Source organism: Ammospiza caudacuta, chromosome 3, assembly GCF_027887145.1.
Source record: "Ammospiza caudacuta isolate bAmmCau1 chromosome 3, bAmmCau1.pri, whole genome shotgun sequence".
Classification (NCBI taxonomy): Eukaryota; Metazoa; Chordata; class Aves; order Passeriformes; family Passerellidae; genus Ammospiza; species Ammospiza caudacuta.
The window spans coordinates 38,851,170-38,872,826 of record NC_080595.1 but is presented as its reverse complement, the minus strand read 5'-3'; the positions used below and the strand labels follow the sequence as shown (position 1 = coordinate 38,872,826).

Genomic DNA, 21,657 nt, shown 5'->3' with positions numbered 1-21,657 from the left:
AGAAGAGCTGCCAAGCAAGCTGGTGAAAGTCAGCTTGCTTGGCAGCCCTTCTGCTATTCACAAACTCCTGAGTCAGCGTGATGCCCACCAGCCCATGCAGAAAAGTAGCCAGAAAGCGTGACTAAGGAGACTGAAAATCTTTCTGCTGAAAGCAACTGAGAACATTGAGTTTGTTTAACTCTAAGAATTTCGAAAAAGTACATTGTAATTTTAAAACTATTTCTGTCAAATCACTCTATCCTGTGCATTCAGACATGCCCTATTTTTTCCTCATGTACCTGAGATGGTCACTGAACAAGCAATACGCGCTTGAGGCTGACTGCAGTTTCATTGTTAACATTGTTTCTGAAGAACTAAATTTGGCACATGTGAATTGATAGCTCTGAGCTGGTCATCCACATTTCCAATAGATTAGTTCACCTGTGCCCAGCCAAAATAGGTTATTATGCTTTCTACTTAGACTTGCTCTTATTAGACATTGTTGCATGTCCTTTACTTGTAAAACCTGGCAAGACTGAAATAGAAGAATGGGTGTTACAAATGGGTGTCAGCCATCGCAGTTTAAAATATAAATGAAGCCTTAAGTGGAAGAACTCAAGAAATGAGAGCAAAAGGTGAGGCTCAGTGTCACAAGACAAACTAAGCTCTTTCTCAGCAAATAACCTTCCTCTAGGACAGAAATTGGATTGAGTATCTTAATGCAGAGCTGGCATGAATGAAATCAGTCACACAACTACACATACACAAGTATAAATGCCAATCAGAAGAGGCTTACTGCAAAAGATTTTCTGCCCAGAAAACTTTAATTAAAACAGTGATAAAACCCAGAGAATTTGCAAAGCTGTCATTAACTATTGCAACTGTGAAGTGACCCTACTCTGTTTTCAGTCTTTGCTGCCAGTTATACACACACAATATCCTGTCCAGGGCATATTGCCAGTTCTGGCAGGAAGGAAAAGAGTCATCTTGTTTTAGACTTGACAAAGCATGGACAGATTATTTGTTCAATAAATGCAATCATTTTAGGGATGAATGTTCTGTGAATAGCTTGTTTCCTTTCCCACCTTCTCAGATTTATCTGTCAAACAAAATCCCAAAATAACACTCATTCTGTCACTTGTCAAGTAACAGTTTACTATTACCATTCAGAAGTGTTTTAAAGCATGTTTTAAAGCATGTTTGGATCTTGTGGTCTGTTCTGATGGGATTGGTAATGCACTCAGCATGCCTTTCTGATGGAAGCACTCACAAAAACTCAGAATTTGCCCTCTAATTAATACTCTCTCCTACTGACATAAAATTTCCTTTTATCCCTCGTATTTACTCTAACAGGCCCAGTTAAGAGTGAAATGAGGGAAAGCAAACAGAGAACAAATTATGCATAAATGCAGAAAAACACCCAACTTAAGAATTCCGGTTAATAATTATGAAGCAAAAAAAGCTTTATATTTTTTCCCCATGTCTGGAAGCCAGCAGCAGTGGGCAGTGCTTTTAAATTGTACCTCATAATTTAAACTGTACAAGGATTTTCCACAGTACTGCACCACTTATGGCATAGGCAAAAAGGGGTCAGATGTAATCCCAGCAGCAGGACAAGCTTTTACCTGTCTGCTGGAGACAGCTCTGAGCTCATTGAAGGGAAGGATGGGAGCAGACTGCTGCCTTCAGAAGGAGGATGCTGCCCCAGGTGACCTAGCACAGGGTAACACAGCAGTTGCTATCACTTGCAGATAGTCCCTGTAAGGGTGGATCACTGCTGTTGGGTGGGCATTGCACCTTCCCCACACTTTGCTAATCCCCTGGCCACAGCATTAACAAGGAGAATGATGGAACAGTGGCTCAGGTGTCAAGAGGGAGTGCAGCGGTCTCAGTGTCCATCAGCATTTACAAAATGCCCCACATACTCCCTGTGCTGGTTTGCTCTTGGTGTCAGTGTGTGACACCACTGCACTCAGGCTTCTATGCCTCAGGGTGCTGAGGAGCCTCACCTGGATCCAAAACTGCCTGGCTGCTGCATCACATACAATGCACACATCAGTGTCCTGTCTTGGCACAAATGACAGCTGTGCTATCCATCACCCGTGAGAATTTCCAGAAGGGGACACACAGAGGTCTTATCTCAGCAAAATGTGTGAGACCATGGCTCTTGGATATTCATGAGCTCTGTCAAGATGAGTGACTCTGGGAAGACTTGGCCAAATGCAGTTAGGCTTTTAGGACTTTATCCTGTGAAGGTGAGGAGATTCAGAGGAACTCCGTCTTCTGGATAAATGCTAACACCAGTCACATACATCTCCTTGGTTTCAGAAAAGTACATCAGAATTTGTAACAAGCTGCACTGCCATACTTAAATTTGAAAGAGAAGAAAACACTTAGTAACTACAGAAGTGTTATCACTGAAGCTATTTTTCAAGGCATGAAAAACCCAAGAGTATCAAATATGAACCTCTTTGGGGCTTTGTGTAAGGAAGTGTCTGTAGACTCCTGCCAATAGACTGTCTTTCCAGAGCCCTAAAGCACCAGAGGTACAGGAAGCTAGCACATGGACTGGCCTTTTTGCTCTGCTGCCAGAAGGGCAAGAGGGTGTCTGTATGACAGAGCACTTGCTCTGCCACATCACAGCTCCCTGGACAGAATGAGTTATTGCTGTATGTAAAACTAATAACTATAAATTGCTGGGGCTGCTGCTTGCAGAACTGTGACAGTAGACTTTCAAGGAGAAAAGAAATTAGGATTTTCCAGATTAATGTATAATTAACAGATTTTTTCAAAAGTTATCATTTCCAAAAGGTATAGCTACATCCATCAACTTTAACCAGATCTACATTACACTTAACTTGGAGTAATGCTTCTGCTGGTTGTACATACTCTGTGAGAAAAGGAACTCAAGTTTTGAATTTTGAGGTAAGTTTCAAGAACAGCAGCTATGACATGCAAGCACTTGCAGGCTTGGCTGAAGGATCTGAAGAAATCAAATCTCAATAGCCCAAAGGGCCCAGGCAGATATTTGCTAGAAGATGTGAGATCACTACCAGAAAGCAACATAGGAGAACATCTCTGCTGGTTGATTGATGGAAGAAGTCTGAACTACCAGTGTGATGCAGAGGCAATACTGGGAGGGATCAGTAGAGTTGATAGAGTGTAAATATGAATGTGAATAGTGATGGCAAGACCCTGCTCAGATGCTGTATTCAGTCCTTGCTATAAGGCTGCTAAGATGACAGGGGAAAAGATCTTATGAGAGGAGATAAATAAATATAATTACCCCCTGCCCACCAGTCAACCAACCAAAAAAAGAAAATTCCCTCAATTGCTTAATGTAGGAATATAGAGGTAGGCTTCAAGGTGTGATTGCTCCTTCAGGAATATAGATTGGCCATAGAGTGTCATTTGCAAGCAAAAATTTATTTCAATTAAAAAGAATGACCAAAAATTGCATAAAGTTGTTGTGATCACTTTAGCTAAGAATTTAGGTGAAAGCTCCTATCCAACAGAGAAACAAAATCAGGAATGTGCTTTCAATTGGAAGAGTGATAACACCAAAAAAACCCCTAGCCAGTTATATGAGGAAGCATAATAGCTGTGTAAATGAGATTATACATTGCCTCTGTAGGGGACTGGCCTTGCTGACCTAAGATGTTCTTTCTAGTCCTAAGTGCAACTGCTTAATTGTTCAGCTGATGGTGCAGACATTTCCCAGCCATTCACGAGGGGATACACAGATGTGAACAGAGTGGTGATAAATTGGAATATCTCTGATTTACCTTACAACCACTCTCCTAAGATAGAAGCCATATATATTTCTATTAAAATCTCTGGTTTTGTTTTAAGCACAACTTTCCTTAATTTCTAGAGATAAAAATAAGAAAGTTTCATGTAAGCATATTAAAATACTTAGCATTTGACATTTTAACTTCCACAAGCCTTTGTCAAATGTAAGCAGAGGCCTAATAGGTGAATTGAAATATGTAATAAGTTAAGATAAAAAAAAATCCATTAGGCAAATAATTTAAAAACAGAGACATTTCTGTACATGCTGTTTAGAAGAACAGATTAAATAAAAGTTAAATTTTCTTCTATTTTTCTGTGAGGTCCTACAGTTGAAAGTTTTTATTACCTAGCATGCTTGCACTCTTTGAAATTTCATAAATTTTCCTTGTGTTTGGCAATAAGCCTGCCCAAAATAGATAATATTTAAACAAACAACCCAAAATTACAGTGGTATCAGAGTGCATTTATACTGAGTACCACCTTCAAATCCCTGTTATACATTTACAATATTTGTCCTCCAGCAGAACTAAAAGAAATACTTGGTATTGTGACTGCTAACACCGGACAAGGTTCTAGTACTTAGATCTTTCTTAGATCCTACTTGAAGAAGTCAATTTCTACATGCATCCAGCATTTAAAGCAAGAACAATACAAACAATTAAAGTTAAGAATCACAAAACATACTTTGTGTTTCTCCAGAAGATAATTGTAGGATGCCAACTGACTGTCAAAAGCCATAAGTGAAAATCAGGGAACATTTATTCAGTGCTACTAAAACACAAGAAAACATGGAATTATCATGTACTGGTGACAAGGTACTTATTTTATCTTCTCACATATTAGTTGAAAGTTTACAGACCTGACTATATATTTTGCCTCAAGATTTCTGCATTTATTATAAATCTCTTTTCAACAAAAGCAAAATGTACTTCTCTGATCTTACAATTGCTGAAAAAAAGTGACATTTTCTACCTTCCTGTTCCTTTAGGGATAAAATCCAAATGAATCACTTTGAATTTGATAACATCTATTTAAGAGTTTCCATTCACACCCAAACCAAATACCTACCTAAAGCCAACAGGTAGAAACCTATGATAGTCTCTCCTTGCTCTGTTACAGCTGCCTCTCTGGTCAGAAAACTGATGTTGTTGTTCCTCCAGGGTGCCTGTGCAGAGAAATGGACAGACATTTTCAGTGGAGCTTCTGATGCAGAAACCACCCTTCCCCAGAATGTCCTGGTGAATAAAATGGTTCCAGCCTTTTCCTCAGTTTCTGCTCACTGTATTCAAGGGAGCTCTCAATAAGACTAATGATCTAAAGAAGGAAATCTCAAGGGACAGGAGCTTTGCAGCCTTCTGACCTATTCTTCTTCACTAATCCTATCTATTAATACAGCCTGTGAACCTGTGGCCAGCAAAAGACAGAAGACTTGCTTGAATCCTCATTACTGCTATGTGCAAAAATCTCTAATGAAGAGTGGGTATCTGACAAAAGAGACAACTTCCTCTAAAATAAGGCGACACCACATAACCTACAGGCTCACAGGCACACCCACAGCATACTGATATGTTGCTTACATAACTGTACTTTCATCTCTTTTTCTTCATTGAAGATGAGTGGAATTTTAGTTCAAATGAAATTCAGGAAAAATCTCACACAAATTAAAAAATGGCACAGTGAAAAAAAAAAAAACAAACAGGGAGGTGTCACCGCCTGCAAATGTGACTTTAACATAGCAGAAAAAATAATTAACTTACTTTACCAGCAGGATAGTTGTTAATTTAAAAAGAAGGGAAGGTAATTTCCAGTACAGGTTGAAAAAAATGTAAGTACTTTGGATCATATTTTCAGACTGCTAAGGACCCTCCAATCTTGGAGTAAGCTCCATGTATGATGTGGGATTTTGCCCATACTGTTGAAAAAGGAAATCTTGTTTTGTTGAAGTGCATGGGATTTGAGTCAGCTGAGAATACTTTTAGTCTTTTCTGAGGTATCAATGATTGTAGTTGAGATATGGCCTCTCTTAACAATCAGGTTGTAGTCACAACAAAAAACATGAATCTAAATTAATTCATCTGGAGTAGCAAAGTAGTTAAGTATCCTTTCTGATGATTGTTTTCCCCTCACCCCAGTCTTCACGCACTGGGAGTGATTAATACCTTGATCGGCTTGCAGTTTTCTCCTTCCTCCTTCTGGTGGCACCCTCCAGTGAAGAACAGAGGCTTTGCAAACTGCTGTGGTTTGTTTGGTGGGTCTGCAGGTGTCCGTGCTTCCAAAGGAGAAAGGCTCCCTCTGCAGATTACAGGAGCCTAGTTTCATGTCTCTCAGTGCTTTAGTGGTGACCAATTTAGTGGCTTCACAGAGATTATCCCCAAGTGCCTTCACTATCTTCACAAAGTGCTTTGAAAGGATTAGAGCAGCATATGCTACGCGCAGCTCTATAACAGGACAAGAAAACTAAAATGCCATGGCAGTACAGACAAATAGTATAGACTCTGTTTGACACAGCTGTGACTGTGAGAAGGCACGTGAAAAATGGACTTGAATATTTCTGCTACCAGCAAACCTCTCCACCAGAAGAGCCTTTTCCTCCTCAGTCCACACCTTCTTGGGGGCTCCCCTCGCTGATGACTCCTTGGGATGGCAGGCAACAATCCATTCCATATTCCTCACAAGACAATGCATTAACCTCTTGTGCTGGCCCAGGCCAATCTTGGTAGAAAAACCTCACTGCCCCCCTCACAGATCCACTCGCCCCTTAGAACCACACACCTGCCCTTTGCATTGTGAGACATGACAAACAATACTGCAGTACGTGAGATTTGATTTACCACATTTAGAGCACTTAAAGAAGACACTTTTCTGCCCATGGGTGCTCTTAAGATGGTGCATCAACCCCAGCATCCGAGTAAACGGGGTGGCAGAGCATGAACAAGATGGATTTTTGTCAAGGACGGACACAAGAGGAGTCCTGATCAGTGTTCTGCCCTTACTAGTCCTGGAAAGTGCCTCAGGTGTTTTAGGCTCTTCACTGCCTCTGGCTACACACTGAGAATCATCCCGAACCAGCCCAAATGGCAAGGTCTCATATGGCTCAGGGAGCTCTGCCAGACTCTCCAAAACAACTCTCAGATGACTCCAACCACAAAAGCAAACACGGAGTTTACAAACTCCAAATGTAGCAGATTGAAACCCTCTTCCCTGGGCACAGAGGGGAAAGATGGAACTTCAGCACCTCTGACCCTCAAAGCCAAGGAGTCAGTCTGGGTGGCTGTCGATATAAATTGCAAAGCTATTGATTGCACCATCGCAATAACCGGAAAAATACCAACAAGTCACAGTCCAAAGACAGTAAAAGTCAGCAGCTGGGTCCCTCCCAATCTGCCAGCTGTGTCCAACTCAAGTCCATGGACAAGGCCCTGGGCAAGAGCGAAATAATCGTGCCAATAATATTGTTTCAGCAAGACCGTGAGACTACCGCTGGGCGGCGAGGCCAAGCCATGGGGAGGGCGATTTTCGCGTCTCACGCTGGGGAAGAAGCCGACTTCGTTACCGCAAAGGGTGTCCGGCCGCGAGGAGGCGCGACTTCCTATGCCCAGTCAGTAACTGCGCCCTCATCTCTGAAGAGTCATAGCTACTCCCGCCCTAGAACTACCCTGAAGCCCCCCTTTCCTGCAGGCTGGGTCCGCACAAGGGACACAGACAAAGCGAACTCGCCTCGGGACACAGCGGCGCCTCCCTCCCCCCCCTGCTGCCGCAGGCTCAGCCGTGCCGGCCCGGGGCCCTGTGCCCTCAGGGACAGCCAGGCCCCGCGCCCACCTGAGCTACGGCGGCTCCGGGCTTGGGCCAGGCCGGGAAATGGGCCCACAGCTCTGGGGGCACAGTAGCGAGCCCTGGCTGGGAGCAGCCACACAGCATCAGTCCTGCCGGGATCTGTGCTCCACAGATCTCCGGAGAGAGCGCAGAGCCGGCCCCGCCCGGCCCCTGCCAGGCGCATCCCTCGGCCGCCTCGGAATCAGCGCTCGGGGCTGCACCTGAGGGCTCGGGGCAGCTGCTGCCGCAGGGTGAACGAGCGAGAAACCCCCTGGAACCACTGATGTCTCAGGACACCTGACTAAAGGGAGTGATGCAATGACCGGATTAGGACACAAAAGGGCGATACGGCCCATTTTACGAACGTACGGAACCAACCAGTATCTCTGAGGCAGCAGGCAAAGCCAATTTAGAGCAGGTATAAGCCAGCAGTATCTTCTCCTTGGGCTGCTAAAATGTGTAACAGCCTTTGAATCCTCCCTGTTTGCCTAAGTGCTTTCAAAGTGCCAGATATAGCAGCACAAAAAGGCAAATATCACAGCAGCACAGACTGGCCTGGCATACTAGTCTGGTCATGTTACAATCCACTATACTGTTTCCAATACAAAAATCCTAAAAATTAAAATTTGTGTGTGACAGAAAACATATGATGAATGTTCCCAAGAAGCACCTGTTTTCCCTGAGGAGCACAGAGATTTGGGCAGTTGCCAAAGGAGTGATTATGTCAGAAAGCTGGTGTAAGTTCTCACAGACTATTTTTTCACAATACCTGTTCTACATGGGTTAAAGGAAAGGACCATAGAAGGAGGAGACAAAAGGAAAACTTCATAAGAGATGGGTTAAAATAACCATAAGCAGATAGAAAATTGGTTGTGTGGAATGAAAATACACTTTTGCCTCTGTAAGGCATAAAATTTTCTGAAATTTTACAGAAATATTTGAGGGATTTCAAGGCAAATCCAATGGTACATTAGTTGGAACATGTCTATGCAGATTCTTTTGGATAAATCATTTACATTTTTACTTCACATTTTTAATTAGAATATTCACTACAAAATGAAAAAACTGTGACCATCCAACAAGACATCACTTAGTCTTGCAATGAATAGTCACACAATGATGAGTTATGCCTATGGATTTCATCAAGGTAGCCAAAAACCACATTTTATATCAGTGACAGAAGATCTTTCCAAATTCAGATCATGTAGGTTTTCCCTGGTTCCAATAAAATACAGCTGTTGAAAGTATTTACACAGATTTTAACACACAATGAATGAAAAGGAAAAAAATCTTGAGATCAGGTAAGTAATGCTTAAAACTTGTTGATGGACAAATGGGAATGACTATGCCTGCTGCAAAGCAATTTGGAATTGCTTACCTGTAAGAACCAGATCTGAATCTACTCTTTTGTTGCCAATGTCCAATTTTGTAGAACAAAACCACATCTAAAATATATAAACTGAAGACTGATCATGTGAAACATGCTTGACCACTTATATTTCAAAACATGCCAGTTTAATCCTGGATGTCAGCTCTTGCTGTGACATTTTAGCATGAAAACAATTGCACTCTATGCATTCTCTAGTTAAATGTCTAAACCACTTTTTTTTTTTTTTTTGCCTTTGTTGGGTTATTTGCCAAACTCAGTTAAGAAAATGGTTACATCACATAATGAATACATTGTAAAATCCATACTGCTGCCATGATTTCTATGGACTTTAGCCTATTCAGTTTCATACATTATTCTTGCTCTCATCAATCCTGAATGCTAATTTTTCTCTAGAGGGTTGTGTTCTATAGCTTGTGACAGATATTGAAAACTGCCTGAGAGAAAAAAATGCTTGGTCAGTGCTTATTACTGCAATATACAGTTTGAAATGAACTATTTCTCAAGGAACACTTGAGAAATAGTTTGATGCTAATACAAAGACAGGCTACCTTGCTCCTTCAGATATATGCTACTTTCATGTTGAAAATTATTGAAGAGAATGAAAAATACTTTATGCAAATTAGGTGGCTGAAGCTTTGTATTATTTAAACTCTCTCCTCTGAGCTGAACTTACACTAAGTAGGTTAGTTGATGGTAAAGGAAATTAAAACTTTTTGGGCAGATGAATCAGTTTGTGAGAGGTTTCAAGTGAAGTGTGGAAGTCCTGCTTCTGAGGCAATAGTTTCCTAATAAGAGGTAGGGCCACTCTTGGCAACCACTGATGAGTGGCTAAAAGGCAGGAGCCTCTCTGTGGCACAAAGAAATACAAGATTTGATCTCTCTTATTTCTAATAAGTTGCACTGATTTTTTTTTTTTTAATTAAAAGAACGTTACTGTCGCTCCTGCTACAGTAAAACTTGGCTTTTTTGGCATTAAAAGCCTTCCAGTCATCCTTGGTGAGCTCATTAGAGCAGCAGGTTTAAACAAACCCACTTCAAAAGAGCAGCTGGCTGGTGCTCTGTCACTGGGGGGCTTTTACTCTCTGTGTTGCAGCAGTGCTTCACCACTCCAGTTCAGAGGGGAGCCCAGTGAGAGCATCAATTTCCCCCAAATGGGCTTGCATCATATGCCTGCAATTTAAAAATGGTACATGTTTTTAGACATGAAAACTGTTCCTTAATTTCCTAGGTGTTGGTTCAAAAAGGCAGAATATATCAGGGTTTTTCTGCTTACCAAGCTCTGGAATACACTAACAGGGGCAGGTGCACTGAATGATCTGTGACTGACTGATGTGAAGAAATCACTCTGCAGAAAAGGCAGAACAAAACCTTCAGCATTTCATGTATCAGCAGGACTTTAATGTCAGGAGAAACTTAAAGTTGCATTCTAGGAACTAAGCGAGCTATTGCAAATTCAGCAAATTAGGGAATTAGACAGGGAAAGAAAAAGAGAAGCATAAAGCCTTTTAAATGTATTTCATTTATGACAAAAGAAAATAAATAAAGAACACAAACATGGGAAAAAGTCTCAATAACTATTCAATACAATGCATATTTTCTAGCACCTATCATTCTCCCTGGTGTTATACTTACCTTTCCACTCTTTCTCTCGAGTCTTCAGGCAGTTGCCTTCAGTCAGGGGAGGAAATGAGGAAATGGTGACATGGAGCATCATTTTTCCTTTTTTTTTTTCTGAAAGGAACACAATAGCAGTGCCCAAGCAGCATGATGTTGAAATTGCTGATTTCTTCCTTCTCTTTCTAAAGTCTGTGCAGGACTTTTGGTACATTTTCTTTCTTACTTTACAGCTTGTTCTTTTTAATTAGTCTGCAACTCCACATTATGTCTGAATGACCTGTATAAAAAGTATTTTAAATATGTTGTATACCTCTTTTCTGTTTCCTCTGCTACCTATAAACCAGTTTTACCTGTGCCAAAGGTTTACATCTAGTTTTTTGAGCTATCCATAGTTCTTAACTGCCACTCCCACACCCTCTTCTCTTATCCTCTTCATGTCTGCTCTCCTCTCCCTTGCATCTTGGGTTGCCACAGAAAGCCCTCAATTGCCAGGCCAGGCCTTTTTTCTTTTACACTGCAGTATTAAGATGATGGAATAAATATGTCTCTTTACACAAAATTATTACTCACTATTCTTGTCTTTACAAAAATGGTGGTTATATCCCATGATCAAATTGGGAAATAGTCACCTAGTATTTAAAATAAACTGCTGTCACAGCTAAGCCAGCTAAAATGAAGTTGCAGGCAGGCTAAGGCAACTTGAGGCAAAGCAAGCCTGACATGCCTTAATACTGCAGTGTCAGTGCATAGCCTGTGGTATATCACTAGCAATGGCAATAATGTATTTGTGTGTGCACAAATATGATTGTGCAATCAATCTGTGCCTATTGATTGCACAGATCAGGCAGTGGCTGGACAGAGCTGCACTGGCTTCATTAAAGTTTTGGTCATCACAAAAAATTATAGAAAAAAGCAAGCGTCCTGCTTAACTCCATCTCTTCTTGCGCTATCTCAAATTATGCACAGGTTGATTCTGACCACTTTGAAAAAGTGTAGGTTTTCTTTTGGATGATGCTTTTTGATTGCTTTTGACAACACTGAGCACGCTCAGCTCTGACATCCAAGCTAGCAAAACAACACAGACTTTTATCTTAACATGTTCCTATCAGACTGTGTGCAGGCAGCTTTAAATAGAGCAAAACCTAGGACACTGTGCTTTCATTGCACTGCCATCATGTCCAAGAAGAGAGCCTGTGAGGTTCCTGTCTTCATTGCTATTATTTGTGTTTGCCTTGCACAAAACATCCAGAATTTACAGGGTAGTAAAGTTCACACACTGAAACTTCTAATTCAAACCCCAGGTATATTGCCTTCCTAGAACTTCCATTCAAAGTGATGACCTTTCCAAGGACTTAGCCACAATTAGAATTTAATCCTGGATTAAGAGCATACACAACAGGAGGAAGAAATCACTGAAAATATAAATAATCTTAACCTGGTGTTATCCTTCTGTCAGCCGAATCCTCTTCAATGTTTCCAGTGCCAGTTGTTATTACAAATGACATCCTGTAGACTCCTATGAAATGTTTAATATTAGCTTTCCTGCAGGTGTGGGAGCAGGTAACAGGAGTGGCTCATAACAATGACTAGTCTAAGAAACTGCTGCATCAGAGGAGTCCTAGACATGCTGGTTTCTTCTCTTTATGGAGCTCCTGTAAGTTTCTGTTGAAAATCAGAAATAATGCATCCTCCCAGTATCCTGAAAAGGAAAAATATTTTTCTTCTGATACCTATTTCATGCTCTTGCATATGACTCACAGGGATAATGAACATTTCCAGAATACTGAGAATGCCATTCACACAAAGATTACAGCTTGGAAAGCATCTAACCCATTAGGAGGTCCCTTGAAAACAGTGCAAGTGTTTAGAGAATCACTTCCAAGCTATATAACAATACACAGTCAATTTAAGACTATAAAGTTTTATGGACAACAAGACACTTTTCCTTACTTCCTATGTTGTTGCTTAACATTAAATATTACCCTTTTATTTCTTCTTTTATACTGGGCTTTCATCCATACATTAAAATACCAGTACTCACAAGTCTTTATGTCTGAGCTTCCAAGAAAGAGGAAAGCAGAAATTTCCTTCCCTTTATATGATTTAGTTTATTTCAGCCTATACTTTTCCATACATCAAACATATATGAAAAAGACCCAAACATTGTATTTATACTTACAAAATGGTAAATGTCCCTTGTTCCCTTGTTGAAAAGGACATATGACACTAAGTCTAACATCCACACTCTGGAAAGTTAGTGGGACAGTTATTCTTGGACAAACCAGTGATTCTTCCAAATTTTGGGAAAGAAGTCAGGAGTGCAATTTCTACAAAAGCAAACTGAGGTTTGGATTGCCACTATGTAACTACTGGCTCTTTTGTGTGACTGCCAAAAGAATTCTGCATAAATCCCAGGTATCTGGGGCATATGGTAAATCCCACAAGATTTATCACAAACATTATTTCCTCACACAAACAGTTTTAACAGAAGCATCATTATGCCACAGAATACAAGTGTTGTGTGAAGGGACTCCATTCTGGCTCAGAATTTAATTTGGCATTTTATAGCAGACAGATTACTGCCAATAAACTATAAACTGTGTATAGATAATATTTTATAACCAAATTGTACATACTCACTCTATTAGAGGAAAGAGCTGCACATCCATACAAGCAGTGGGATTTTACAGAAGAAACTTTGACTCCATTAAGCTTTTATTTACTAATGACAAGACTCATGCTCATTTGCAACAACATTGGTGAAAGAAAGTGAAAAATGTCACAAGCTCTGTATATTTTGTAATGCCAGAAAGCTCTGTCAAATTTCAGGACTTTGGCTTCCCTAAGAATATACTGGAAACATGATAAATACATTATAGGTTACCTTATAGATGAAACACAATCAGTTGGTGATTCCAAAACAGTGCACCCCAGGAGCAGAGCAGGAGAGGCAGCACTGCTGCTCCACTGACTTTCTAACACCTGAGCACCAGCCCCAGCTGTGCTTCAGCCCCAGCACCTGCCAGGAACAGCTCATGCCTCTTGAACTCCCTGTGCAAGAGCCCCAGATTGTACCTTGAAGGTGGATAAAGCCTGCATGCAGTTGTTGGAATGCCAAGCTCTTTCCTGCTCAAAGGTCAGGGCGAATAAAACTCAGGAGATGTTGGTTTTGAAGTCTCACTGTAAAGGTTTGTATCCTTATCTATAACAAACTCACGAGATGTGAGCTCTCTCAAACAAGTTGAGAAAGTGAGCTAAAATGGTGTCTATTCAAGGATATTTAAGTCCCAATTATTCAATAAACAGTTGATATCTATAATATTTATGCTTCTAACCCAATTGCAATCACCCAAAACTTACAATGTGGACATCTTTCACCCAATTAGATAAAGCCACCCAGATTCATGAAGAAGAAGGACAAAGAAGGTGCAAAAAAGACATCTAACCCACACCCAAAATTCTCCATCTTGGCTCCCATGTATCACCATGTACTAAAATCCCAAATCTAAGTTTTTTCACCCAGTGAGATCACACAATACCATCCAAACTACTCACACACTATTTCTGTGCAATCACTCAACTTTTGAAGCTTTTTCCAAGGTCTCAGGTCAAACAAGGTGTTTACTTGAGAGTTGGCACCCTTAAATTCAGAAAGATCAAGGTTTTCAGCCATCAGAGTTCCAACATGCAGTCACACATTTGCCAAAGAATGAGGGTGATGGAATGACGTGAGCACAGGCAGATGCTTGTGTCTGTTGCCATCTGTCTGTCTTCAGCCATCTCTCCCCTTGTCACCTCTGCCCACCCCACTCTCTCTTCCTGGGCTTTTGTGTAGAGAAAGGCTGATTGATTACCTTTACAGTCTCTTCTATAAGGATTTAATGGAGCTGAAGTACTCATTTATTTTCTTTCCCATCCAAAACCCAGGACCTGTACAAAATCAGAATCTATTCTTTCAATTCACTGGGTTTATTTGAAGCTGACTGCTTTCCAGCAGCATTTCCTAAAGAAAAAACCCAAGTGTGCCATCACTCTATCAGCCTGCTCGTCCCTGCAAATTTGAAGCAATGTGCCAGTCCCCACACCTGCAACAGAGAAGTAGTTTCAGCTGTGAGGATTATAAGAGATTTCAGGTAAAGTTTTCTCAGCCAACAATAATGCCAAGTGAGAATTACTAATAAACTTTCCTAGCCTCTTCTCTTAAAAGAACATTAAAAGGGGCAATAATCTTCACCACAAGGCTGGGTTCAAAGGTCTTACAGAAGACAGAGACCATCACCTCAGCAGTCTTCAATATGCCATGGGACACAGACAGGCCATAGATATCTGCCTTCCTCTGGGAAGCATTGATGCAAGACATATGTAAAGACAAAAAATTATTTTGTTTTTTGGTAAACTTCCAAGTATTTTAGATTTCTAAGTTGATCTCTATAACAAAATAGTATTGACACTGCAAGTTCAAATTAAAAGGTTGACCAAAAAGGTAATGGGTACCAGTAACTTCCACTGAAAAACCATATGAAGCTATGAAGGGCTTTTCCATGTGAATGAATGCAGCATTGCTACAAGAGGAATAAATTCATATAACATAAGACCTACAGAAGAGAAAACACCATCTCTTCTTTCCCTAGAAAATTTTAAAACATCAATGTTCTTTGCAGGGACTCTGCTCTGAGATCAATTTACGGAAAGGAAGGAAGCAGATGACTTAGAGAAGAAACAGGAACAGACAGTAGGGATTTCAGAGTGGCTTGCCTGAAAATTACAATCTCTTTGATCTTGTAAATGAATGGCAAAGTTCTTCAGCACTTCAAAAGAAGCAGTATCAGTTTTACAGGACTGTTTGCCTGGTGTATAAATAAATGAGCTGCTTACTTGGGCAAGAGCATATGCTACCAAGCAAGGTCAGAAGAGGTGAGGAGTTACATCCAAACTGCAGCTTGACATGGCCAAGGAGTTGGGCACTTCACCACATTGCCCACTTTTGCTCATAATCCTTTGAGCAGGTCAGCCAAGGCTGTATCTGCTGAGGGAAAACAGAGACCATCACTGTTCACAGACACACAAGAAGTGAGCTTTCAAAGCACTCTCAGTTCTCAGGTCACTTTACCAATGCAAACTGGAAAAATAAAGGATAAAATCTGAATGGCCTTTTGCACCATTAAGGTGCCAAGGCTTTCCACAAAGGACATCTTATTTGCCCAGGGAAACCCAAAAATCTCTGTCAGTCTCAAGGCTTGGCCACAATTCAGCCAAGTGATCTGAGCCCTGCTTGCACCTGTGGGAAGTTTTAAGGTTCTTTTCTGATACTTGGTCAGAGATATTTGTTTTCTTGTGATATCTCTTGAGAAGGAGAGTTGAAAAGCTCAAGGCAACTGGAAGTTTCCTTTAAAATGCTACAAGAACCGATTCTCTAACATCCTGGCTGGAAAGAGGAGTTGGTAGAGCTATCCATATTGTGGCAGAACTACTACTGAATGTTCACTTCCCCTTGGAGCAAGAAAAAGTCAGACTAAAAGATGTTTGTGTAATTCCAAGTGACAGAGGCAAACCCAAAAAACAATAGCAACTTGTCATAGACAGAAGGTTGTGTCTCCATTCTCTATGAGCCTCCTTCTTTCTCCACAGCAAAACACCCTGGGAAGTAATTCACAGCATGGCAAACAAGATGGCTCTATGCAGAAATGCTAGATTTTCTACCTTGTTTGGGATTTCTGGAAATGAAGACTGATGGCAACAGGAGAGACTGAGAATGGATGAATACCAACACTGCAATCAGCTGTTAGTCAAGAACAAAAACCTTCAAACCTGTGTGAACAGCAGAAGGAAATCACCTTTCAGATGCTTCTCGATGCCATCCCCCACACAGCTCTGGAGCCTGCATTGCCACTGCAGGAACAGCAAGTGGAGAGCTCTGACAGAACACACCTAATTCACAATTATTCTCCTAAATCTTTAAATCTATAACATAATCTGTGTGCCACATGAGGTCATACAGATCTTGCTAACAGCTCAATTGTTCCCTCTCCTTACCTGCTAGAACCTCAGGGATGAGGAGGTATGCTTTGTTAAATAGATCCTTGATCCCACCTCTGGCCTGACACTTTCAATGATGGTAAATCTCAGCCGTGCCTTTCCTACCTCCCCGAGGGCTTTCCACGTTTTGTTTTTTAACTCTAAGCACATTCACACCCATCAGCAAAGAGCAGATTTCTGAGATTTGGATGTGCCCCAATTTGCCCCCATTACATGGAGCCAACACTGGAAGGAGTATGTCTCCCACACCATGGGAAAAGGGGTTCTGCAGTAAAGAGAAGCACACATCTTTCTTCTCTCCGTACTATTCCTGGCACAGCCTCGGATTATTGGCACTGGTGATATAAAAATGTGTCATCCTAGTACAATACTGTCTCAGGATATATTCCATCAAATACCTGAAAATGACTTTTCAGACCCAAAAGGGACATGGCATCAAACAGCTGGGCAAAGATTTTCAGGGCACTTTCCATCGTCTGTGCAAGGAAAAGAATTGACAAAAATAAGCAGGTTTTTTTCATTGCTCTGGAACAGCAATTGATGCATTGCTATGTGGACTAGCAGAAGCAGCAAGCAAAGCCTACCTGTCAGAGTGCTATTAACAGCTTTGAGAAAGTCCCATGCCTTCTCTGGTACTGGGCTCTCCATACTGAGTCATATGAGAATATTATCAGCAAGACAGTTGACATTTATAACATCCTTCTGTTTCTTGTTGTGAAGCTAAGATTTGCCTTCAACTTAACACTTTTACTTTGCTACCTCTGTCATGGTGAAGCTGAGCACCCCATCTCAAACCACCTGAAGGAGCCCAAGTCTGCTCCCTGAAGTCCAGGGCTTTCTTCCTCTCACTTGCCTTCCTCACACCCCCTTTCCTATCTGCCACCATGCAGACTGGCTCATCCCTGGCTTTATGCCCTGCTGGAGGAGTTTCCAGTCTCTAGTGCTCCCTAGGCATAGGGTAGCTCTGGTTCTGTGAGCAGCTGAGACGTCTCTCAGAAGCACCATTAGGATAGCTCGTGTTTGTAGTCATTATTGGGCTTAGAGCTGAGAGAGACTGCAAGGTGCTGGACAGGGAGATGTGTATCCCTGGCTGGAGGCAGCATGATTTACTGTCTGCCAGAGCAGAGAGCTTGCTGGCTACAAATCCTATTTTGCCCCTGCACTTTTTTGATGTTTAAAACTGTATTCTCCAGCAGAAAGGCTCAGCTTTCACAAAATAAGGGCTTTGAAGAATAACAATTTCATAAGATCCTTTGCATGGTAACAGCTATAAAGCCCCCTCAGCTTTTGCTTTTACCAGTCAGTGCTGGGCCAAGTCACTGATGACAGAACCAACCAAGGACTGCTACAAGTGACTTACAGATGCATGGATATAAAAATTCATAAAAAAATAAAATTATTGTTTCAGAAGAGATGACAGCAAACTTGCTGTAAGTAGCTATACCTACAATGAAAATAGTAATTTCTGGCTCCAGGCACTGAATGTCTTCAAAGAGGCCCTGAATTCCAGGGAAACAGAAGGTATATTGCAGATGGGCATCACACTGTAGCGATGTATAGTTCAGATGGCCTTAGGAAGAGGAAACATAGGCCTAAAGGTGAAAAACCCTCAGATATTGGTAGGAAATACATACTCACTGGGGAGCATTAAAAAGAGATTACTTACCTTACCCTCAATATTTAGCCCTCCACAGAATGGACCCCCATACCAACTGCTTTATGAGAGAGTAGCTCATCATATCAGAGCTCCTCCCTAGGGTCAGCTTTTGTAGCTAAGCAAATTATCACATTGTAACAAACGTCGTAAACCATGACTTAAATTAATAATGAGTGAGTGTACACAAAGGCCTTCCTGTGCTTGTCATACCACCTTCACAAAGCGACCGCGTGTGAATAGCGCGATCTTATCTTTGGGCTACTTCTTGAGATGCAACACTCGAACTGAGCGATGCTTCAGTGGTGACGGATTGCTGCCATCCTGTGGCAGGCACATGCATTTCAGACTGACACTTGCCTCAAAGAAAACAGTCCTTTCAGGGTGTCTTTTCAGAAAGAACTAAACAGTATTATTCTTAAATGCCACAGAAGGAAAGACAGTTGTCTGTAACCTACTATAGTCAGATTTTAGAAAGCCATGAGCCATTACAGCGATTCTGCTACAAATTACTCTCTGAAGCAGAAAATAAGGACCAGGTGGGAATGGGCTCATGTCACCTTTTTACTTGGAGAGGTATTGCAGCATTCAGTAGTCTAACTCCAGAAAGGATGTTAATCGTAGCCTAATTCTAACCCTAACCATTTCAGACTGCTAGTTCCAAAAGGACACAAATAAAAGGATATCCCTGTTTCTGATGGCAACTGTGCCAGTTGGACAAGCCATAAAACAGCTGGAATAATTCACAGAATTCACAGAATGACTAGGTTAGAAGAGACCTTAAAGATCATCGAGTCCAACCCAAAATAAGGTGAGCCCTCTGCTGAGATTGTATCCAATCACAATACAAATAGCACCATTCCTAACACAGAGTCTAAGGGGTGGGTTTAGGGAGGTGTGTGGCATAAATGAACCAATTGATTGTTACTTTCTGAGATTCTGTTTCCTACATCTTGTCCCCAGTTCTAGTCTTTGGGGGAAGAAAGTTTTCTATAACATGGCTTTGAGATCCAGGCATCTGGGAAGACATGAGAACTTGCACATTGACAATACTGAGCCCAGTGTTGTTTCACAAGTTCATCAATGACCTGGATGGAGGGGCAGATGCCTCCTCAGCAGGTTCATCATGATACAAAACTGGGAGGAGTGGCCAATGCCCCAGAGGGCTGTGCAGGCCTTGGGAAGGACTTCAACAGGCTGGAGAGATGGGCAGGGAGGAACCTTGTGAGATTCAACTGAGGGAAGTGCAGGCTTCTGCACTGGGGGAGGAAGAGCCCCCTGCACCAGTACAGGCTGGGGACTGACCTGCTGGAAAGCAGCTCTGTGGAGAAGGACCTGGGGGTCCTGGTGGACAACAAGCCATCCATGAGCCAGCAGTGAGCCCTTGTGGCCAAGAAGGCCAATGGAATCCTGGGGTGCATTAGGAAGGGCAGTGCCAGCAGGTCAAGGGAGCTGATCCTGCCCCTCTGTCCAGCCCTGGTGAGGCACAGCTGCAGTGCTGAGTCCAGTCCTGGCTCCTCAGGACAGGAGAGACATGGAGCCCCCGGAGTGGCTCCAGTGAGGGTAACAAAGATGATTGAGGCTCTGGAGCATCTCTCTAATGAGGAAAGGCTGAGGGAGCTGGGCCTGTTCAGCCTGGAGAAGAGGCCCTGAGAGGGGACCTCATCAATGTCTGTGAGCATCTGAAGGGAGGTGCCAGCAGGATGGAGCCAGGCTCTGCTCCGTGGTGCCAAGCAATAGCACAGGAGGCAATGGGCAGGAACTGATGCACAGGAAGCTCCACCTGAACATGAGGAAGAACTTTACTGTGTGGGTGACTGAGCACTGGAACAGATTGCTCAGAGAGACTGAGGAGTCCCCCTGACTGGAGACATTCTAGAACTGTGTGGACACCATCCTGAACTCTAGGATGATGACCTCGGTATCCAAGTTTTATACACCATAAAGGAAAAAAAGGAGGAAAAAAATGCATCAACAAAATTCAGTAACTAGATCTCCTGGTTCATAGTGTTTCTTTATGAATTATTGTTAGGGCTGAATTGTGATCAGCCAATCCAGCGAGCCTTTGCTGATCAAGACATTCAAACAAAACAGCCAAAATTCCTGAGGTAGGTCCTGGTCAAAAGAATGTTATCAAGGGAACAAGACATTTCATTTCACCAGGACAAACCACTTTAACACATTCCTTCTGGTTCCTCAGGTAAAAAACTTTGTAAAGAAGGTAACTAGCAATTCTCCATGATTAGATGGCCCCTATAAAACGCTCCAACCACACTGCTACCTGCAAAATTGTAGACACCTTGAAAATAAGTTGTATTGTCTTTACATTACAACAGGTAGATTGCCTGTATCACAGAGTGTTTCTGTTCAGGGTTAAAATAAACACTGCTGGCCCCACAAGAAAACCAGAACACTAAATTCACACAATGTGACTCAAGATCCATTTTGTTCTGCGATTTCATATTTTACTGTATGACAGTCCAAGTGGGTTTTGGAGCACCTTTATATTCAGGGATAACTTGGGGTGTTCATGAGCTTTAAAAATAAGGATTAGTATCTGACTCCAATAATAATTCCACCATTGCCCAAAAGAAAGAGACACTGCAGAATGGCAGGAGGAGTCAGTAGGTTCTGGTTTGGATCCATCAGAACCAGGAGCACTCTACTGGAAAGCTTTGCCAGTGAGACTGCAGCTGCCAGAGTGGGAGAAGCAGGCTTCCTGCTGCACAGGCTCTGCACCATCTACAGCTTCACAAGCTGAAATCCAGACCATAAATTGTCCCTGTGGAAACGAGGAGGCAGCTGCTGCGAAAGGTGCTCTGCAGATAAATACTTGATTATCAACTCTGTTACCAAGCACACAGGGTGCCATTTCTGGTCTGGCTATGGTTTCCAAAGACAAGCACACAAAAAGAATCCCACGGCAATCCACTCTGGAAGCAACAATGATGTCAACAGCTACCATAATACTGCAAGTAAAAGGCTACAATTACCTGGCACAGTCAACAGCAGATGCTCTTTATCACCAATTCCCTACACCAGCTGAGAGTCCAGCTACATCATTATCTATCACCAGAAGGGAACTGATGTTGTTTTCAAGCTTCTTCACTTCACCAAAACCATATCATTTTAGGACTCTTGACTACCTCTAAAATCCTGTCCAGACAGACCCCAACTCAAAATTTTAACTCTATTCATGAACTGAATAAACTTCAAACAAAATATCTAAAACACGGAAAAGGGTAAGATAAAAACAAACAAAGTAAGAAAGTGATACAAATAAATTAAGTACCTTAAAATTCAATTACTCGAGGGCAACTTCGCCTCCAGGACTCTTTGTATCAAAAATAGTGTTTTTTTTTCACAAACTCTTTGC

At 41.8% G+C, this 21,657-nt stretch overlaps 1 protein-coding gene and 1 long non-coding RNA gene across 2 annotated transcripts in view; both read right to left on the bottom strand.

Annotated features, from left to right (window-relative positions):
- Positions 1-6,090, bottom strand: part of LOC131556262 (opsin-5-like) — a 29,083-nt gene extending 22,993 nt beyond the window's left edge. The window contains 3 exon segments of the mRNA XM_058802733.1: positions 4,840-4,936; positions 5,931-6,051; positions 6,053-6,090. Coding sequence (XP_058658716.1) covers positions 4,840-4,936; positions 5,931-6,051; positions 6,053-6,090 — 256 coding nt within the window.
- Positions 6,091-9,385: 3,295 nt separating this feature from the next.
- Positions 9,386-12,282, bottom strand: LOC131556277 (uncharacterized). Its single transcript, XR_009274591.1, has 4 exons — positions 12,027-12,282; positions 10,607-10,868; positions 10,248-10,319; positions 9,386-10,144 (listed from the first exon to the last, which is right to left on the bottom strand). It is a non-coding gene; the product is annotated as an uncharacterized LOC131556277 (long non-coding RNA).
- Between the last annotated feature and the right edge of the window lie 9,375 nt (positions 12,283-21,657).